The sequence below is a fragment of the Delphinapterus leucas genome, chromosome 4 (genome assembly GCF_059928025.1).
Source record: "Delphinapterus leucas isolate spDelLeu-1000000601 "Yukka" chromosome 4, BTC_Dleu_Yukka2, whole genome shotgun sequence".
Classification (NCBI taxonomy): Eukaryota; Metazoa; Chordata; class Mammalia; order Artiodactyla; family Monodontidae; genus Delphinapterus; species Delphinapterus leucas.
This window is the reverse complement of record NC_143132.1, coordinates 59,426,672-59,449,083: the sequence shown is the minus strand read 5'-3', so window position 1 is coordinate 59,449,083 and position 22,412 is coordinate 59,426,672. Positions and strand designations below refer to the sequence as shown.

Sequence of the window (22,412 nt, the reverse complement as noted above, 5' to 3'; positions counted from 1 at the left end):
GACATTATGTATACTGCTATCATCATACCAAAAACTTTATGTTATTATTGTTTACATAGCTAATTTCTCGCCTGGACCTTAGGCTCATGGAGGGAAGAAGCTATTGTTTATTCTGATGTCTCTATGCCTAGTGAGTAATTGCCAGGAGTTGATACCCTAAAAATGCTTATTCTCACTTAGAGCTCACCTTATAAAATTTGAACTTAATAGACAGCTGTCTATACGATGTTATCTCAACAATGTTTAGGAAGCTCCTTTTTTTGCTCTATACCAGCATCCAACCGACACATCACTTCTAAACTTCTTCTACCTCATCACTGGTGCCTGAAAAATCTGTATCAGATAGTAAAACACTTTTTCACAATTGGAGATAGATTAAATGCATATAAGCCTGGGAGAAGAAATACTTTGACTTGAATATAAAGACAGGAGGGTGGTAAGGGGCACTCTGGACTGAAAGTAGGGGTATGCCAAACAGGTAGGAAGATCAATTCAAAAGTTCATACGGAGACAAATTTTTTATGAGACTTTTGCTTGCCTGTCATAATTTATGTATTTATTGGCAACTGCAACCCTAAAATAGCCCAAAGGATGTGAAAAAATGTGATTTTAGGTAGGAGTCAGAAATACTAATGCATATTCCTCTCTTTACTTCATATGCCTTTTCAGAATGCATAAGCGCAGTAATGGAAGATCTTGTTACATCAAACAACTCATTAATGCAGCAGATGGTCAAGGACAATTACAGTTGGGGTAATGCTCACCTTTTAATGATAATTCTAATAGAAGAATGCCTGATGCTTGTATAGTTTTTATGTATAGTTTTACTTTTTAACCCCAAGGTAGGTTTATTAGTCAGGGTTCCTGAGAGAAACAGAACAGGATGTACATGTGTGTTGGGCATACATCCTGTAGAGAGAGATTCAGAGAGAGATAAATAGAGATAGAGATAGAGATAGAGATAGAGATAGAGAGAGAGAGAGAGAGAGAGAGAGAGAGAGGTTGTGTTACTTTAAGGAATCGGCTCACACGATTGCAGAGGCTTGGCAAGTCCAAAATATGCAGGGTAGGCCAGCAGGCTAGAGACCCAAGAAAGAGTTGCAGTTTGAGTCTGAAGGCAGACTGCTGGCAGAATTCCCTTTCCCAGAAGGTTAGTCTTTTTCTATTAAAACCTTCAACTGATTGGATAAGGCCCATCTACATTATGGAGGGTAATTTACTTTACTCAAAGTCTACCGATAGAAAGTTCCTTCACAGAAAAATCTCAAATAATGTTTGACCAGGTACCTGGGTACTGTGTCCTAGCCAAGTTGTCACATAAAATTAACCGTCATGGTAGAAAAATGGGGGAGAAAGACGGATGAGCTATTCTTCTCAATTCTGGTTTCAAAATTCTTGAGAAAGTATTCTGATTTGTCCTGCTGGGTGAGGTGCCTACCACTGGACCAGACAATTTTAATCGGGGTGTGGCATCTGGAAGAAGGACTATCACCAGCCCAACTCATGTGAGGTGCCCATGATGGACGAATCCATTATGACTACGGAATGGGTGGAGGCTGCGTTACCTTGTACGGAATAGTTTTACGTATAAAATGAGGTGTCACATAAATGGGGAATCATTGATTAACAGCTTATAAATGTAATTTTCAAATGTTCACATGTTTTTTTCCATATAGTGATGGAACAGCTTCTAATTTCTCTTTTTCAAGGATTTTTGTGTAATTTTAGTTATGGTTCGTTGATTTTCTATCATGTTGTATACAAGCTCTTGTGGAGAAATAATGGTTTTCACTCCATTTAAATATCTAAAATTGATTTCACCTACTTTCCTCTGAATATTTTCTAGCTTCAACAATTACTTCATCCCTGGACAGAAAGCAGAGCACTGTAACACCTCCTGCAGAAGGTAGTATGCTGTTTTTGGTTTTTGTTTGTTTGTTTGTTTGTTTTTGAGGCCAGTACTGAAGCATGGAATGTTGAGCTTCCTTAGAAACATAGTCGATGGTCTGGACCAAGTCCAGCCTTGTGCCCAGTTGAAGAATATGGTGATCTGAATGCTGTGGGATGAGGGACCTGAACGGCCTCACCCATCTTCCCCTAAAACAGCTCAATTCCACTGGAAGACTGTGGAGCTTTCTCTATCAGGCACTGTGCTGGGCTTTGTGGGGAACATAAAGATGAGCAAGACTATCAGAGAGTCCCCAGGGAGCTCAGTTTTGTGGGGGAACCCTGACAGGAGCACAGTTATCACACAGGCAGAGGAGGGAAGCACTCACATCGAGTGTACCAGGAATGTACAGAGGGGGTGATTAAGCACCAAGGCTTAGAGAAGGCCTCACAGATGAGGTAGCATGTGAATCAGGTCTTAAAGGTAGAGTACTTTAATAGAAAAAGAGCATCCTGTAGGGCACCTTAGAGAGTGAAAACGATGTGAGAAATGACATAGAAATGGAATTGTGCTTGGTGTTTTTTTCTGCAGTTTGGGGGAATGTAGTGGGTGATAAGATTGCAAAGTGAGTCAATGTGAAAAAGAGGGCTTTCAAAGCCAATACGAAGACATTTGAACTTATTCTTCAGGCAGCGAGAGATCTCTGGAGGGTTTTAGAGTTGAGGGAATCACATCTGTGTTACAGAATGATGTACTGGCTGCAGTGTAAGGTATGAACTGAAAGAAGAAGGGTTTTGAGACAGAGAGAGAAGTTAGGAGGCCTTTGCAGCAATCCAGGTACATGGCAACGAGGACTTAATCTAGGTTGTGGTTGTGAGAAAAGAAAGGAAATGCCCCAAAGCCAATAAGAATTTGTCAGTGTGCATAAGGCTGGATGAGACTGGAAGATATCTGTAGGCAAAGGATGCAGAAAAGATGGGATGTGACTGCTGGTTTGGGAGCAGAGATGAGAATCTACTATCTTCTCAGTGAAGCAAGAAGTGAAATCACCCTAGCTGATCACAGGAGCATATGGAGAATATATCTGTCAGACAGGTGCCAAACCCACTGAGTGTTGTAGAGGTATTGGCCATTGTGTAACTTATCACAACATGTATGAAAAAGGAAAGAAGAGGATGAAGAAAGGGTGAAAAAATAACAATAACATAAGAACTATCATTATAGGTGTAGGGTGAATCAAGTTTATAGAATGGAGGAAGGTGAAAGAACAGAGAATATCTGCAGTGCTTGGAATCCTCACCATTAGAGTTACTTCTTCGGATACTGTGCCCCTGTTCAAATACATGTTTATTTGATTAGCAAGAACTTTATTTTACAAAAATGAGTCAGATATTGAGGTTAAATATTAAAGCCTTATACCGCTTATAAGCTAAACTTCCAAATCCCAAGAACAACAGGACATTCACAACTTGCTATCTCGCCAGTCTCTTATTTTTCTGGTTTTATCTTAATCCCGATTCCCTTATGCACATATATGCTTCCCACACCCAACCTCTAGCAGTTCTCTAACAAGCCATGTTCTTGCTTCTCTCCAAGCCTTTGCCAAATTGGAGTTTCTTGCTATGAGGGGATGCCACTTGGAGTGATGGAAAGAGCATGGATTTACCTGCCCTCTTAGATCTGCATTAAAATCCTCCTTCTTCATCTAGTAATATGATCTTTATTTGGCCATGAAATGCAAAGGCTTGAGTACATCACAGAGGGGGCAGATGACACCAAAAGAGGATAGGAGAAATATTAAATGCAAAGTTTAGAAAAAATAAGCTTCATCCACGTAAAAATTTTGCCACACCACAGCTGGTTCTGTTTATGTTAAACTGATGAAATCAATGACACTCTCCTTCGTTACAGGTGACTTGTGACAGATACACCTAATCACCTGTCAGCAAACCCCTTTCTGTCAGGTACACATGTCAGCTTATGGGAAAGCGTGAGCTTCTACATTAGGAGATGCTTGCCGGTCTTAATTTGTACTTTAAAATATGGAAAAATAGGTCAATGCTATATTTAATCCTGATAATGTTATTGAATGTACGGAAACAAAATCTGTGAGCAAGGTTCACAGCAAACTGTCAGGGAGTATATGTGTGAATGAATAGGAAGGAAGGGGAACTCATTGAAAGGCCATATTTGATACTATTACATGCTTGCAATAAAATGCTTTTTATAGGAAATTTACAGAGGAAACTAATCCTTGTTTTTGCATTGATTTGTATTTATATACTATAGTACTTTTTTTCTAGAAGAATACTTCTAAGCATCTCTTACCACTTGGCATCATCATTTTTCATTTTTGTGAGGTGGTTGAACTGAAGAAATTACAGATTATTTAAAAATCTGTTTGTTTATTTATTAGTTAATTTTTATTGGAGTATAGTTGCTTTACAATGTTGTGTTAGCTTCTACTGTACATCAAAATGAATCAGCCATACATATACATATATCCCCTCCCTTTTGGATTTCCCTCCCATTTAGGACACCACAGTGCATTAAGTAGAGTTCCCTGTGCTTTACAATATGTTCCCATCAGCTGTCTATTTTATACATGGTATCGATAGTATATATGTGTCAATCCCAATCTCCCAATTCCTCCCACCCCACCCCTTTCCCCCTTGGTATCCATTCATTTGTTCTGTACGTCTGTATCTCTATTTCTGCTTTGCAAATAAGGTCATCTATACCATTTTTCTAGATTCCACATATATGCATTAATATATGATATTTATTTTTCTCTTTCTGACTTACTTCACTCTGTATGACACTCTCTAGGTCCACCCACATCTCCACAAATGACCCAATTTCGTTCCTTTTTATGGCTGAGTAATATCAATTGTATATATGTACCACATCTTCTTTATCCATTCCTCTGTTTATGGACATTTAGGTTGCTTCCGTGTCCTGGCTATTGTAAATAGTGCTGCTATGAACATTGGGGTGCATGTGTCTTTTTGAATTATGGTTTTCTCTGGCTATATGCTGAGTAGTGGGATTGCTGGGTCATATGGTAGCTCTATTTTTAGTTTTTTTTTTTTTTTTTTTTTGCGGTACGCGGGCATCTCACTGCTGTGGCCTCTCCCGTTGCGGAGCACAGGCTCCGGACGCGCAGGCTCAGCGGCCATGGCTCACGGGCCCAGCCGCTCTGCGGCACGTGGGATCCTCCCAGACTGGGGCACGAACCCGTGTCCCCTGCATCGGCAGGCGGACTCTCAACCACTGCGCCACCAGGGGAGCCCTATTTTTAGTTTTTTAAGGAAGCTCCATATTATTTTCCATAGTGGCTGTATCAATTTTCATTCCCACCAACAGTGTAAGAGGGTTCTCTTGTCTCCACACCCTCTCCACCATTTACTGTTTGTAGATTTTTTGATGATGGACATTCTGACCAGTGTGAAGTGATACCTCATTGTAGTTTTGATTTGCATTTCTCTAATAATTAGAGATGTTGAGTATCTTTTCATGTGTTTGTCGGCCATCTGTACGTCTTCTTTGAAGAAATATCTGTTCAGGTCTTCTGCCCATTTTTGGATTGGGTTGTTTGTTTTTTTGGTGTTGAGCTGCATGAGCTTCTTGTATGTTTGGAGATTAATCCTTTGTCAGTTGCTTCATTTGCAAATATTTTCTCCCATTCTGAGGGTCGTTTATTTGCCTTGTTTATGGTTTCCTTTGTGGTGCAAAAGCTTTTAAGTTTAATTAGGTCCCACTGGTTTATTTTTGTTTTTATTTCCACTACCCTAGAAGGTGGATCAAAAAAGATCTTGCTGCGATTTATGCAAAGAGTGTTCTTCGTATGTTTTCCTCTAAGAGTTTGATAGTGTCTGGCCTTACATTTAGGTCTTTAATCCACTTTGAGTTTATTTTTGTGTATGGTGTTAGGGAGTGTTCTAATTTCATTCTTGTACACGTAGCTGTCCAGTTTTCCTAACACAGCATTGTAAAGCAACTACACGCCAATAAAAATTAATTAATTAAAAAAAAGAGTGAGATCGATGTAGATATACTGATATAGTGATAGGTCTATTATATATCAACAAAAAAGAAAAAGACTTAGGACAATATACACAGTATGATATGCAATATACATCTCAATTTATATATATATATATATATTAAAATATGCATGTTTGTATGTAAATACATACTTAAGTGTGCATATTTACATCTGAAAGACAGAGCACGTGCTTCTCCTTGTTTTGTAGACTTAGGAAGTACATCTGAGGTGTTAGGAAGAATAAAGGAAATTTTTATTCTTTACATAAATAAATAAAATCTGCTGATTTAACTGATTTTGTGATTCACTGAATAAAAATTAAACAAAATAATTTCCACCTTGTTCAGCCTGATTGCCATCTTAGCTATTTTTAATGAAAGTACCATATCTTTCCACATTTATGTTTGTCTGAATTGCCACCCTTAAGGATAGGTGTTTACTTCTGATGTTACTGATTTTTCACTTTCATCAAAACTTAGGAGGAGAAAACCACATCACTAATTATTCCATTTTTTCCCCCCTGAGGAGCATGAGTTGTATGATAAATCTAATAGTCTCTGAAGCCAAAAGATTAGATTTAGAAAACTGCCTTTGTCTTTTAACTTAGATTCTGCATTCTCATCTGTTTGTCTTATAGATCAAATCTCCTGAATTAATTTCATAACACTTTAAACAATTTTGTCACATATATAATTCATGTTGTTTTCCTAATGATGCATAATCCTGGAGGAAGTTGGTTAATCTTTGGATGGGTTTAATACTTTATGTATACTTCATGAATGTTAATTTCTTACGTAAGTCTAATATTTCTGGAATAAGACCTCGCTAAGTAATGTTCAAGTACAATTTCATGTAATATGCTGTGAATAAATTTTAACACTGAAATTCTTTATCAAGCTTTTCTCTTATTATTCTCTGTATTTGTGCATGTGTGTCTGTGTGTGTGTGTGTACAGTTAACACTTCACTATCAGTACCAGTGGGTACAAAGGCTGTGCTCTCTTGCCCTCTTGTGCTGTGTACAAGTATACTGCTAACAACATGGGAAATAGTCCTCAGAGACAAGTTGCCCTGCTTCAGAGCCTTCAGGGGTGATACAAATGAGACCAAGGGAAGAAACTGTACCGACGAGAGGATAACCTGGGCCTCCAGACTTGACGAGAATCCTGCCCTTCAGATTGATCCAGTGGCCATCACTCATGATGGGTATTACAGGTGTCAAATGGTAACACCTAATGGGAATTTCCATCGTGGATATCACCTCCAAGTGTTAGGTAAGGAACGTCATATATTGTGGTGTTTCAGATAACCAGATTTTGGGCTGAAACAAATCTCCGAATTCCATGTCCCATGTGTTAAGACTGAAGCATTTCCCCTACATTTCTGCAGTGCCCCCTGAGGTGACCCTGGTTCAAACTGAGAATGGAACTGCAGTGTGCAAGGCAGTTGCAGGGAAGCCAGCTGCACAGATCTCCTGGACCCCAGAGGGAGATTGTGTCACTGAGCAAAAACATCATTGGGGCAACGACACAGTGACCATCCAGAGTACATGCTACTGGGAGGGCCGCCATGTACTTAATGTGTCCTGCTCTGTCTCCCACTTGACTGGCAACAAGAGTCTGTCCATAGAGCTGGATCAAGGTTAGTAATTTTTCTAGTTTTGTTTTTGATTTTTCCATTCTTTCAGAAGAGTTACCTTAAGAAGAAAAAAGGAGTGTGCAGAGAAATTTCATTCAGAGATGTCCTTTCCACCCTCCACTTTATCTCCCTTTCCTCCTCAAAGTAAAGAAATTGCCTGGAAGAATAATACAAAAATTTATTGTAAAAAGCCATGTTATCAAATGCAGTTTATTCTACTTCTTTTTTTTTATTTTTCTGCCCATGCTGCACAGCTTCCAGGATCTCAGTTCTGGGACCAGGGATTTGAACTGGGCCATGGTAGTGAAAGCCCGAATCCTAACCACTAGGCCACTAGTGAACTTCCCAATTTATTCTTCTTTTAATGTTCTCTTCTGTACTGCTAAATTGGCTTGTGTAGCGTACTTTTACATAAATATTTATGGTTTTAATAGAAGAATAATGGGTAATTTTAAACAAATAATTATTATTTTATTAGAAGAATAACGTTGCTCATAAATTATCTTCATGAATTTTCAGTCTGGTAGAATTCTCTCCTCCAGGGTCTTCCAGTGAAATTTCTTTAATGTCTTATAATAGTATCTATGATTCAGTTCATTACAGTTTAGTTTCTCTACTCTCTGCTCCCATCTACTCTTATTTCTTGTTATAAAAAATATTATTCTAATCAACATAACTCATATAGTTTAAAGTCTATCTTGTTCTATAGGGCTACCATGAAAAACGTTAGCCATCTCTCTGCCTCTCCAACCCCACCTCTCCATTCTTACACAACTCTCTAGAGACAAGTACTTTCAGATCTTCAAGTGTTTCTTCTAGTAATTGGCTCAGTTTTTATAAACAACATGGTTGTGCTGCTATTTCTTAATATAACAAATTTAAACCTAGTGTACCCACTTCCTTTTATGGTAGATGAGGATTTAACTTTACCTTCTCTTCCCTCACCATTCATATGTAGTAAAATAGCAATTTTTGGTTAAATTAAATAGCCAGTGTTTACATTATTTTGAACATGTATGTTTTGTTAAGCTCTGAATCAAGAAATAAACTCATACTTTCATTTTTGAATAACTTTTTGTTTTTCCTGGCCTTAATTGCTTTCCTTTTTCATTTCCTTAATAATGCATGTACCTATTATTAATTATCACTAACACTAAAAACAAAACAAAACAAAACCCTAGAAAACGCCTCTTAATACTGCTTTCCACATGGTCAGATTTGTTAGGTAATGTCAGTTCCATTTTTTTTTCCTTGAAGACATTCTTTCTTGAGTTTTTACACGCTCTTGTTCTAATCTGGCCTGGTTGGTCACGAGACATGCCGCACAGCTATTGTCCTGGATGTTCTCTTTCCCTCAGTCCTCTGGTTGATGCCACGTCTATGTAATCTGAGTTCCTTCTGCCTTCCTGACATTTGTTTGTTTTAATCTTTCTTCCACATGCAAGGCTTTCCTTAACTCCTTGGCTATCCGTTCACTTAAAAGTGAACACTAAGGAGCTGATTGGAAGCTATATTATCTGTGAGTGGGTTTGTTAGCTAGTAGGTTTCTATAGGGTAAAAACAGGTGATTGTTTTAAAATTGGGGATTCCTTATTTCCTTATGTACCTGAAGGTCTTTTCTCTGAGGCTATTCAGACTCTGCAGAAAATAACTCTCCAGTCTCTTGCCTGGGAGGGATAATCCTGACTATCAGTGTTCTGGGAGCAGGGAGGAGAGGGGAGTGTGTGTGTGTGTGTGTGTGTGTGTGTGTGTGTGTGTGTATGACTGTTGAGAACTCAACTTTCTTTTAATGACACTTCATCTTCACCCTCCATTATGTCTGGATCCTTGACACTCCGGAGTTTCTCCTGTTCATCTTCTTTGGGTCACACTTCCTGTTTTCTGCTGGTCGGGGAAGGTGTGATAACGTGGTTGCACGGGCTGGGAGGAGACTTGGCAGCCCCTCTGTTCTTAATACAGACCTTCAAGGAAGCTTCCAACTTTAGCTCCACGCTTCACTCCCTAAATTCCCCCTTCTCTATATTTGGTCTTTCCTACTCTAGAGTCTTACTGGAGTTCACTAAGGTTTATACTTATTTCACTCTGAATTATTGGCCATTCTTCTGTTCATTTCTCACCCTAAAAACAAGTTGAAATCTTTCATCTGCTCTTGTCTTCGTCCATGTTCTCTTTGTCTTTGCAAGTCTATACTTTAAAAAATTCTCTGCTGATATTTTAGTAAGTGTTAAGAAAGGAGAAGAGGAAAACACATGGGTTTAAACCACAATTTTCTAATATCTATTCTTAAAGTTTTATATACATATTAATAGTTTAGCAGTATTTACTGAGAAGAGTAATTGCCACTGGTTATGTATGAAGTCCGACCACCCAGTATTACAATATGATGTCATATTTATAGAATCTCAGAACTGGAGGGACTCTCTAGTCCACTCCCACCCAGTGCAGATATGTCTTCCTCGCAGGGTGGACCTTCACCTGGTGCTAGTGCACTTCCAATAAAAGAGAGCCCATTAGTTTGAAAGAGAGGGTTTCAAAACAATGTGGTCATTTAAAAATGCAAAACCAAACTTCTTTTTCAAATAAAAATCCAATGTTTAAAAACAAAGTATTGCAGGAAGGTGGAGGGACTGGATGCGGCCTCCACTTACCTTCCTCTGCTGCCCCAGCCGCGTTCACGAAACACCAGGAGCACAGTCTCAAAACCTCTCAGAGCTGGCAATTCCTTGGTTGACTTGTCCTCCTATCAGATTGAACTTTGTATTGCTGCCAGCAGTCAGTGAATAGTTTAAAGTTGCTGCCATGCATTCATTTCAGTTTCAATGCCCTGGAAGAAAGGTGACTTCAGAATTAGCGTTATTTATCCAAATAGTTTCCTTACAACTCTATTTATTTCTGAATATTGGAGATGAGAAACACTCTATTACTATAACAGAGAGGTCTAAATTTCACATCTCTCTTACAGGAATTCACCACATGAATCCTTAAAGCAACAAAATACTGATACAAGATGATGTCTTGTTGAAAACTTAAGAGTCTGAAACGATAAAGCAATTTAATTATAACAATTATTTGAACTATAAATGGATCAAAAGTTTTTCAAATAAAATCACAGAAATGAATTTCATGTATTGTGAGACATTCTTGAACCATGCTATATATATAGTTTTTAAACAGACTTTATTTTTTAGAGCAGTTTTATGATGACGGAGTATTGAGTGGAAAGTACAGAGCTCCCATATAACCCTTGACCCTACACATGCATGGTCTTCCTGTCTATCTAAATCCCCCGCTCTGCGGTTGTACCTTTGTTATAATGAATGACCCTACCTTAACACATCATTATCACTCAAAGTCCATAGTTTACATTAGGGTTCATTCTAGGTGCACATTCTATGAGTTCTGACAAATGTATAAATGCCATGTATTCACCGTTATAGTATCATATAGTGTAGTTTCACTGCCATAAAAGTCCTCTATGTTCCACCTATTTATCCCTCCTTCCACCTTAACTTCTAACAACCCCTGATCTTTTTACTCCATAGTTTTGTATTTTCCAGAATGTCATATGGTTGGAATCATACAGTATTTAGCCTTTTCAGATTGGTTCCTTTCACTTAGTAATATGCTTTTAATTTTCCTCCATGATTTCATGGCTTGATAGCTCATTTCTTTCTACTGCTGAATAATAGTAAATCATACATTTTTGTGTCTACATTTACAGATGCCAAAACATCAGCACCCTTAAGAATTTTACGTATCGTTCCCCCTATTTTTATTATCTTGGTCATCATTGGATCCATTTGGCTTTTGAAAATCAGTGGCTGCAGGTACTGACTGATGCTTTCTCTTCTCCTGCTTTATTGGATTAGAAAAGAGTCAAAAAACGGAATTGACTGGGTAAAAAAGGAACTCTGCTCAATATTCTGTAATAACCTAAATGGGAAAAGAATGTAAAAAAGAATCGATATAAGTATATGTATAACTGAATCACTTTGCTGTACACCTTAAACTAACACAACATTGTAAATCAACTATAGTCCAATATAAAATAAAAATTTTAAAAAAGATGTTAACCTCAGTTCTCTCATAATCAATAAGTGTGTCCTGAAAATAACAGACTTGGACTACACTAATGACGAGGGGGATTTTTCTAGGTTACTTAGACATGCAAGCATAGTGAATTAGACATGCAAGCATAGCCCACATAGGGCAGGATCTTGGGAGAGACAGTGCATGCTATTTTCTATTTGAGAAAAGAATTACAGTGATTCATTTCATACCCCAAATATGAGGTGTCACATATATTCTATTACATCAAACTTCTTTGCATAATTTCACTTCCTTTTCCAAAATCCAGAATTATCTTATTTGGACGAATTAACTTACAAGCAGCATTCTTCACTCATTTCTGGTAGTTCATTTCTGATTTATTAAGGCTTCCGTCAAAATGAACCACAATTGTCAATAGCATACTGTTTTGTTTTTCCATTTTCAATCTGAAAAATAATGTTTTGACATTCACTCCAGCTAATTTTTATTTTTGCAGAAAATTGAAAAAAACAGAACATACTTCAGTTTTTGAGGAGGTAAGATAAGATTAAAAAGAATATTTATAAACTTTTAAGCTATGTAGTCTGAAAATCTAGTCACATAATTTGTAATTTGCATCATTATTAGTATTTTAGTTGAAAAGCAAAAATTCTAACTTTACAGTGCTGTCAGGTGTACTTATTCTGTTAATTATCCACCAAGTACTATTTATATACACTCCAAATCCATATTTTTATTTCAAGAACTGCATCCTACAAAAGACATAATGTTTGCCTCATTTGGGCTGTAATCTTTGGAGAAGTTGAACTGGTACTTCCTCTCCCATTAAACCAGCTCTAATTCTTGACTTCCTTTTTTCAATACCATCATCATTTCTCTCTTACCCAAGCTTAAAACCTATCCAGCTCTATAATCTCTTATAGCCAATAGCTTACTAAGTCTTTGACACTCTCCTCTGAAATACTTCTCATATCACTCCATTCTTCTCCACTCCTACTTTCAGACAACTGCTATCATGTCACACTGAGACTTAAATAATCAATAATTTTTTGATAAAATATTAGAAAAGTCTTGCTCTTATGTTCATGTAAGCCCAGAGACTACTATTGGTAGACACTAAAGCTGTGGGCCCTTGTTAGAAAAACATAGGTGGTTACTGATTTCTGGCTTTTTTGAATTGATTTTAACTTTGGGTTATTTCTTAGGATGAAATGCAGCCCTATGCCAGCTACACAGAGAAGAACAATCCACTTTATGATACTACAAACAGGGTGAAGATGTCTAAGGTGTTACAAAGTGAAGTTGATGGGATGAGTCTCCATACTGTATATGTTCCTGAAGTGTAGCACCAGGACAAATGAATCAAGATACAGTACAGATACTGTTTTGATTTTCTTGGAGTTCTGGAATGGAAGGCTTATTTTGAAATTAGCTTTTCAAAGATTCTTAGAAGACAGAGACATTCTAGAGGATTTGCATTCATATCCTTATACATTTGAAATTTTAGAATTTTAGCTGTTACTATGTAGTTCTTTGAAGAACTGATATTATTACAAAGAAAGCTCATGCTCATGATAAAATATTCAAATTGTTCAATACAGTAGATGATGAAAACTGAGTTACCTCAAGTAACTCCACAGAAGGAACAATTAACCAACAGTTTTTATGTAATCTTCTAGAAAATTTCTATGTGCATATGTCATATCTATATGTGCATGGTATATGTGTGCACTTATATGTCCATTTACATATACATACACATATCCTTGTCAAGACACAAATGGGAACATACCATAGTTTTGTTCTGTACTTACAGAAAGCTAATAATGTAATATATCCTGAAGATCTTTTATATCAACACAAGCAGAGCTACCTCATTCTTCCTAATGGTTACAAAAAATTCCATTGTATGTAATGGAATTTAATTTAATTAACCACAACTCTAGTGGTGGACATTTAGATTAAGTTTTGTTTGTTTCGCTATTATAAGCAATACTACATAGAATGTTTCTTGTGACTGTATCTCTTTGTATGTATTTGAATATATTTGTAAGATAATTTCCTTGAGTGAAATTGCCAGGTCAAAGGGTTTGTGCATTTCTTTTATTGACTAATATGTCAAACTGTGTCAATTTACATTCCCTCCAACCCTGTTTGAATGTGCCTTTTCTGTTATTTTAATATCTGTAAAATGCCAACCTACTGTTAGCTAATATGATATAAGATTATAATAAGAATTTCACTATTTAATAAAACTGAATTTATATTTTTCTTTAATGCTTGTGTGTGTGTGTGTGTGTGTGTGTGTGAAAGAGAGACAGAGAGAGAGAGGGAGAGGAAGAGAGGGATGGAGGGAGGGAGAGAGGGAGGACAGACATGTAAGGACATTAGCTTCTTCTGAACTTATATCTCTATAGAGGTATTGCTATCTAATGCCTAATAGTTTTGCAGATGTGATAAATTGGAAATGTGTATTTTTATGGTGTGCACTTTACTGTGATGCATTTATCAAATAACAAATTTTTATAACCAGCTAAATATGCATTATGGAGGACTTGGGATATTTATAAAATATGATCTATGTGCTAAGGGAATAGCCATGGGATGACATGACCCTTTTCTACATTTTTCTATGGAATAAAATATTGGGAATGTGTATATTAATCACTTTTAATATTATTAAATATATGTTTTAATTATGAAAAATATGTCTATTTACTCCATAGCAGGAAAAAATGATACTGAAAATTAAAAATTTTCAACATGGTAGAAATTAAAACAAAATCCATTTCATTTTTTAATTGTGCCATTTGAAATGTTTAAGACAGTTATTTTGTTTTGTTAATATGTTTGTCTCGTTGAAGACATTTTGGTTCCTCTAGGCTTTATGCTTAAAAGGATTTTTAGTCTATTTTGGATGTAAAACTGATGATAACATCTGACATGATATTTTGTGTATATATGCACCACATCTTCTTTATCTGTTCCTCTGTTGATGGACATTTAGGCTGCTTCCATGTCCTGGCTATTGTAAATGGTGCTGCAATGAACATTGTGGTACATGTCTCTTTTTGAATTATGGTTTTCTCAGGTATATGTCCAGTAGTGGTATTGCTTGGTCATATGGTTGTTATTTTTAGTTTCTTAAAGAACCTCCACACTGTTCTCCATAGTGGCTGTATCAATTTACATTCCCACCAACAGTGCAGGAGGGTTCCCTTTTTATCATACCCTTTCCAGCATTTATTGTTTGTAGATTTTTTGATGATGGACATTCTGACCAGTGTGAGGGTGAATTTATTTATTTTATTTATTTATTTTTTTTAAACATCTTTATTGGGGTATAATTGCTTTACAATGGTGTGTTAGTTTCTGCTTTATAACAAAGTGAATCAGTTATACATATACATATGTTCCCATATGTCTTCCCTCTTGCGTCTCCCTCCCTCCCACTCTCCCTATCCCACCCCTCCAGGCTGTCACAAAGCACCGAGCTAATATCCCTGTGCCTTGCGGCTGCTTCCCCCTAGCTATCTACCTTACTACGTTTGTTAGTGTGTATATGTCCATGACTCTCTCTCGCCCTGTCAAAGCTCACCCTTCCCCCTCCCCATATCCTCAAGTCCGTTCTCCAGTAGGTCTGCGTCTTTATTCCTGTCTTACCCCTAGGTTCTTCATGACATTTTTTTTTTTCCCCTTAAATTCCATATATATGTGTTAGCATACGGTATTTGTCTTTTTCTTTCTGACTTACTTCACTCTGTATGACAGACTCTAGGTCTATCCATCTCATTACAAATAGCTCAATTTCATTTCTTTTTAAGGCTGAGTAATATTCCATTGTATATATGTGCCACATTTTCTTTATCCATTCATCCGATGATGGGCGCTTAGGTTGTTTCCATCTCTGGGCTATTGTAAATAGAGCTGCAATGAACATTTTGGTACATGACTCTTTTTGAATTTTGGTTTTCTCAGGGTATATGCCCAGTAGTGGGATTGCTGGGTCATATGGTAATTCTATTTTTAGTTTTTTAAGGAACCTCCATACTGTTCTCCATAGTGGCTGAGTGAGGGTGAATTTAAACTTTTAATAAGAGAATTTAAACCATTCATATTTGTTGTGATTACTTACATATTTGGCCATATTTCTATAATCTTATTTTACATGTCTCATTTACTATGTTTCCTCCCCCAGCTCTGTTTTATCTTTTCTTTTACTCTGCTTTGCTGGATTGATTATTTACAATAGCCAAGACATAGAAACAATCTAAGTGTCCATTGGTGGATGCCTGGATAAAGAAAATGTGGTAAATACCTAGAATGTACTATAATTCAGCCATAAAAAAGAATGAAATCTTGCTATTTGTGACTACATGGGTGGACTTTGAGGGCATTATGCTGAGTGGAATAAGTCAGACAAAGAAAGATAAATACCATATGAACTCACTTATGTAGAATCTAAAACAAAACAAAACAAAAAAAACCCAAACCAAGTTCACAGATACAGAGGATAGATTGGTTGTTGCCAGAGGTGGGGGTTAGGGGGTGGGTGAAATGGGTGAAGGGAGTCAAAAGGTATAAACTTCCAGTTATAAAATAAATAAGTCATGGGGATATAATGTACAGCATGGTGACTACAGTTAATGATACCCTGTGCTGCACATTTGAAAGATGCCAATAGAGTAAATCTTAAAAGTTCTCATCATAAGGAAAAAAATTGTAACTATGTGTGGTGACATGTGTTACCTGGACTTATTGTGATGATCATTTTATAATATATTCAAGTAACAAATCATTATGTTGTACACCTGAAACTAATATAATGTTATATGAGTTAATTATGCCTCAATAAAAAATGAAAAGGCAACCTACAAAATGGAACAAAATATTTGCAAACCATATATCTATAGGAGGTCAATATTCAAAATATATAAGGAACTCATAAAACCCAAAAACAAAACAAAACAAAACAAAACCAAATACTCTAATTTAAAACTGGACAAAGGACATGAGTAGACATTTTTCCAAAGAAGACATATAAATGGCCAACAAGTACACAAAAAGGTGCTCAACATCACTAGGCATCAAGGAGATGACAATCAAAGTCATGATGAGCTATAACCTTGTACCTTTTAGGATGGCTATCATCAACAAGAAAAAAGGTAACAAATGCTGGCAAGGATGTGAAGAAAAGGGAACCCTTGTGCACTGTTGGTGGGAATGTAAACTGGTAAACCACTATGTAAAACAGTATGGAGATTCCTCAAGAAATTAAAACTAGAACTACCACATGATTCACTAATCCTACTTCTAAATATATATCCAAAGGAAATGAAACTATTATTTTGAAGAGATATCTATACTTTCATTTTCACTGAAGCATTATTCATAATAGCCAAGGTATGGAAATAACCTAAGAGTGTGTTGGCGGATGAATGAATCAAGAAAATGTGGTATATACATGTAATGGATTATTATTCAGCCTTTAAAAAGAAAGGAAATCCTATCATCTGTGACAATATGGATGAAGCTGGAAGGCATTATGCTAAGTGAAATAGGCCAGAGAGAGAAAGATGAATGTTGCATGGTATCACTTATATGTGGAATCTAAGGGAAAAAAAGTCAAAATCATAGAAACTGAGTAGAATGGTGATAATCAGGGGTTGGGATGTTGGGGAAATGGGGAGATGCTGGTCAAAGGGTACACACCTTCAATTATAAGATGAATAAGTTCTGGGAATCTAATGTACAGCGTGGTGACTATAGCTAATGATACTGTATTGTATACTCGAAACTTGCTAATTTCAAGTATACAAAGAAAGGTACTATGTGAGGTGATGGGTTTGCTTTTAAAAAACTTCCTATGACTGATGTTAGAAATGACAACCACCAACTCCCAAATACTATATTAAATCTCTGTCAGAGATACTAAAGAACAATTTTGAAAGGGTGTGAATTCCCCTACAACTTAGGTGTAGTGATGAACTACAGAATATCCTAATTAATTAGAGGTATCCCTTATGGATGGATCATGTATATAATAACACCTCAAATTATTTTATTCCATCCATGTGTTGCAGCTCCTGAAATTAGGCCAGTAAGGTCTGTAAGCTTGCAACCAACTTCCTTTCTATTATCCTAAATTTACTAACATCAAGATTCGAGATATAGACCCCAGTTTCACTTTTTTTTTTCATCGTACTTCCCACTTTTACTAGACACACCAAATACACACCAGATACATATTTTTAAAATGGGCTTTACAATGTATAGTTTTATCACCTCGTTTACAATTAAATATATTGTGAACATTTTATCTTTTACCACCGTTAAAATAATTGCATAGTATGGAGAAATCATAATGTATTAAGCACTCTTAATACATTGGAGGACTTTACATAGAATTTTTTTTTTCAAGGCGACTTTATTCTCTTTTCAAATCCTTGAGAAAACCGGTGCCCTTGTCTTATACAGTTTCCTATAGATGATAGAAACTTGTCCTTCAACTTACCTTTTTAACTTGCTTCTCTATACCCATCCGACCAACCAAGTAGTTCATTTTATTTTCTCAACTCTTTCTCATTTGTTCCCACTTTAATATCTAGTCTCCTAGGGACACACGCACACTTCCGTTTCTCCAGCATCCTGTCTCTCACCTCCGATATCTGCCCCTCTCTTCTCCTTTGCTCCCTTTACAGATACTTCCTTTCCTTTCCTTTTCAAGATATTATCTTAATTGATTTTGATCAGCTCTATTCAGTGCTTTATACTCAGTTCCACACTGGGAGTAACCTTTAATAATCTGAAGATAGAATTCAATTGTTTAAAGGAAACTATTAATAAGCCCTTGCTAGAGTTACATGTATCAAGAAACATAGGACTTGGGCAGAAGATATGGGTTACTTTTTTTTTTTAAGTAGTTTTTTGGAGAGGGCAGGGCAGAGGAATGTAGTTGGTACTTTAAGGAAATGTTAGGGACCATCTATTCACTATTTCACTGTGTTAGGGAAATCTATTCACTATTTCAAGGCAACTAACAAATCATCATCTCTCAGGTGGGACATTGGAGGGACAGCCTTTACAGGTCATGAAATTTGTATGACAAATGTTGCATGCAAACATGGGTTAATTATAACTTTGTATAGCAAGGCAGATGACAGGTGGCATAAGAGCACATGCAGACAGTGTTAATTCTGGAGTCCCAGAAGCTGTGAGGTGGTTATCCATCACAACCAGGTAGGAATGACTGAGGAAGGCAGCAAAGCTGGCCATGCCAGCACTTACACATGGAACACTTCCTGGGCCACCAGGTGTGATGGGGCACAGGTCCACAGTTCTCTTTGTGCAAGTCATGCTCACAGTTCCGTCCATAGAAAGAGGGAGGGCAGGCAAAAGGGACCCCAGGATGCAGGTTTCCCCATACAGACAGGAGCTATTTAGCTCCTTACTGTCCTGGATTCCCATGGATGGTACAAACTGGGAAGGTTGATGATGAATTACAGGCTCCTCCCAGGACTGAAGGCCATCGTCTCCAAAGGCCAGGTCTCCCTGTGATGGATGGGCAAGTTCATGGTGGCCCAATCGAGCAACTAGTTCAAATGCTCTGGAAAAAGCCATGATCAAAATCACACTGGAAGAGAAGCACTCCATCTTCCTTCAGTCCATGTCTCACAGGTCAGTCCTAATAAACGCTTTGACTATAACCTTCAGGGAGATTCTCCTCCCTCAGCCACACTTGACTTTCAATTTTTTTCATTGAAATAATTAAATAATTATAGATTCACATGTAAGTGTAAGAAATAACACAAGAGATCCCTGTGCACCATTCTCAGTTTACCTCAATGATAACACTCTGCTAAATTATACTATATTGACAGTAACCAAGATATTGACAGTAATAAAATTCACCAATTAAAAGAATCCCAACTTTCATCTTCAAATGTGTAGAGGAATTATCTATCTGGTGACAAGAAGCTGATCCTGATGCTTTTCACAAGAAGTTTTCATTAATCGTTCCTTTGGATAATCAAACTGAAACCTATGTTAAACATTTGTTAATAGAACAAACCCAAAGGGAAGGATTATCATCTGTTCAAGAAGATGTAAGGAGAATTTATAAGCAGAAACTTCTGCCTACCAGTCCAGCCCCTCAGTCTTCACTGTCTCCTTCCACACAGAAAACCCAGGTTAACATTGCATTGAATCTGTAGATTGATTCCCCTACCCCGCCACCCTCTATTTTGTGGTAGAAGACAGCATATCCTAAAATGCCTTAGCCAGAAACAAACAGAATAAAGAAGAAAAAAGAAATAAAGTGGAAATTATGAAGTAGAAGAGGGTAACATCATCAGCAGGGTGTGAAAGTGTAAGGGTGAATGTTTAGGCAGGTCGGGTGGAGGCAAGGAGGACCTGGCCTCTCCCACAACAGGTCTGAGCTTGTGCAGTGGGCAGTGGTGTCCTCTGTTAGTTTGTGGCAGGGATGACATTCCACTAGGGCCATGTTCAGAAACAGCAAGGGGGCAGCTGCGCTGGAGCCAGGTTGGAGGTGCCTCAGAAATGCCACATGCGGCATTATCATGGATCTGGTCCCCTCCTCACCTGTGGAAGGCAGAAGTCCAGGGCTTGCGCATAGGATTTCTTGGATGGATCAAAGTAAAATTCCCCCAGCTGGGCTTTAATTCCTGAACGCAGACTGACCTCTAGCCCCAGCCTAAGCTTTCTACTTGGAAGGGGGTCATATGAGTGGAGACCGATTTGTATTACGGTTTTTTGGAGTGTTTTAAATACTCCATGCCTCAGCGTTTTTTGTATTAAAGTGCATATACTTCTAGAGGAAGAGGCCATGTTTGTCATCTCTCATAAACCACACAACAAATTACCAAATACACATAGACACACACACACTCACACACACACAGTACAATGCAAGGGAAGGAAAACTATCCGTGAAAAGATCACGGTTTCTATCCTGGTTCTATAGCTCTGTCATTAATCAAGTTAGGATAAGTTACTTAACTTCTCTACTTCTTTATTTATAAAAATGAATATACTGATACATGCCTCATAAGAATCATTTTTTAAAATAAATTTATCTATTTTATTTTATTTATTTTATTTTTGGCTGTGTTGGTCTTTGTTGCTGCATGCGGGCTTTTCTCTGGTTGCAGCTACTCTTTGTTGTGGTGCGCAGGCTTCTCGTTGTGGTGGCTTCTCTTGTCGGGAACACAGGCTCTAGGCACGCGGGCTTCTGTAGTTGTGGCACACGGGCTCAGTAGTTGTGACTCACGGGCTCAGTAGATGTGGTGCACAGGCTTAGTTGCTCCACGGCATGTGGGAACTTCCTGGACCAGGGCTCAAACCCGTGTCTCCTGCATTGGCGGGCAGATTCTTAACCACTGTGACACCAGGGAAGCTCCAAGAATCATTTTAACATTGTCTGGGCTATAACTCAAGTGGTTACCATTGGATCTGAATAGTGGGTCAAATATATATGCTTCATTGGAGAGAAATAAATGTATAAAAGCACAAACCAGGAAGTTCAGTCATTATCACCTCAACTCTCCAAACAGGAAATGCTTCTTCTTAAATTGCTCACTAGCCAGAAATACAGTGGAGTAAGACAGTAGGGGATTTCTCATCAGTGCTTATGGGAGAGATCAGGAGAAGAAAAAGACCACAGCTAGGTATATGGTATGGTGGAAAGAAAACAGAGAGGTAGGGATAGGAAAAAAAAAGAAGGCGGGAACTCCCTTCAGAATATGTCTTCAGCTTTTGGGATACTTTTCACAATTTTTCTCCCTTTCACAGCTGGTAAGTCTGTTCAGAGTGGTGGAGGGAAGGGTGAAAGGTATTGGAGTGAAATGGAAACCATCACGAGAAAGATACTTTAGATTGTTTTCCACCAGAATCTTTCTGTCTTTGAAAATGCTCAGTTTTATTCTTCTCTTTCTAGTTTCCTTGGCTAGCAATTTTAGAACAGTCCTTGTCTGGGTGCCTAATGCTCTGCGTTTCTAACAAGCTTCTAGGTGAGACTGCTGCTGTTGGTCTGTAGATCATACTCAGCAGCAAGGCTTTAAAGAAGTCTTGTTTTTTGAAAAAAGACACTTGTGATAATTCTTAGACTGCATCTTTGTGCCATTTGCAAAAACAAAGAAACAAACAGAAACCCCCAAAAGGAGTCTAAGAACAAACTCACACATAAACATAAATCTCCTTATAAGTGGGTATGTGTTATTTAAGCCATGTTAGGGGATTTTTTTTTTAAAGCATTCCAGAGGCAGTGTGATACAGAAAAGCCATGGTTGTTCCCTGTGCTCCCCGCTGCTGTCTGTGGAAGCTTTGGGTTTGAGTCTCTGCTCTGCCCTTCAGAGGTAGATTCCTCATGTGTACAACCGGGATAGCCGTTTCTCCCTGTTAGACAGTTTGTGAGTACTCAATCTTGAAGTGCCTCTCACATAGTGGATGCTCAATGAAGATTAGTGTTCTAATCTCTTTTCTATCTAATCTTTTGAAGAATCTATTTATTTATAAATAACTACCATTTTTACATTCAAGATAATTTTAATTTCTTACCTTTTTATCAATTCTTAGTGCATTCTGACAATGCATTTTAATTATTACATTGTGTTACTGTACATAATTAAAACTAATAACACCATTTATTCTAAAAAGTGTTAAAAGTGCTTTTGCACTAAGGTAGAGTGATCTTCTTTCCAGTTATTTTGGACTATCAAGGAAGTTTTGATAGAAGAATACTGGGCTTTAGGTCAAAATAACTGACTTAAAG

General features: G+C 37.4%; 1 protein-coding gene and 1 pseudogene across 1 annotated transcript in view; one reads left to right on the top strand and one right to left on the bottom strand.

Moving 5' to 3' along the window:
• Window positions 1–13,900, top strand: part of CD200R1 (CD200 receptor 1) — a 32,939-nt gene extending 19,039 nt beyond the window's left edge. The window contains exons 2-8 of the mRNA XM_022550689.2: window positions 670–753; window positions 1,847–1,906; window positions 6,892–7,209; window positions 7,325–7,576; window positions 11,295–11,400; window positions 12,120–12,159; window positions 12,829–13,900. Coding sequence (XP_022406397.1) covers window positions 670–753; window positions 1,847–1,906; window positions 6,892–7,209; window positions 7,325–7,576; window positions 11,295–11,400; window positions 12,120–12,159; window positions 12,829–12,969 — 1,001 coding nt within the window. The 3' untranslated portion in view covers window positions 12,970–13,900. The remainder of the gene's footprint in view (window positions 1–669; window positions 754–1,846; window positions 1,907–6,891; window positions 7,210–7,324; window positions 7,577–11,294; window positions 11,401–12,119; window positions 12,160–12,828) is intronic.
• A 4,739-nt stretch (window positions 13,901–18,639) lies between these two features.
• LOC111174592 (protein Cripto-like) lies at window positions 18,640–19,850 on the bottom strand (annotated as a pseudogene).
• Between the last annotated feature and the right edge of the window lie 2,562 nt (window positions 19,851–22,412).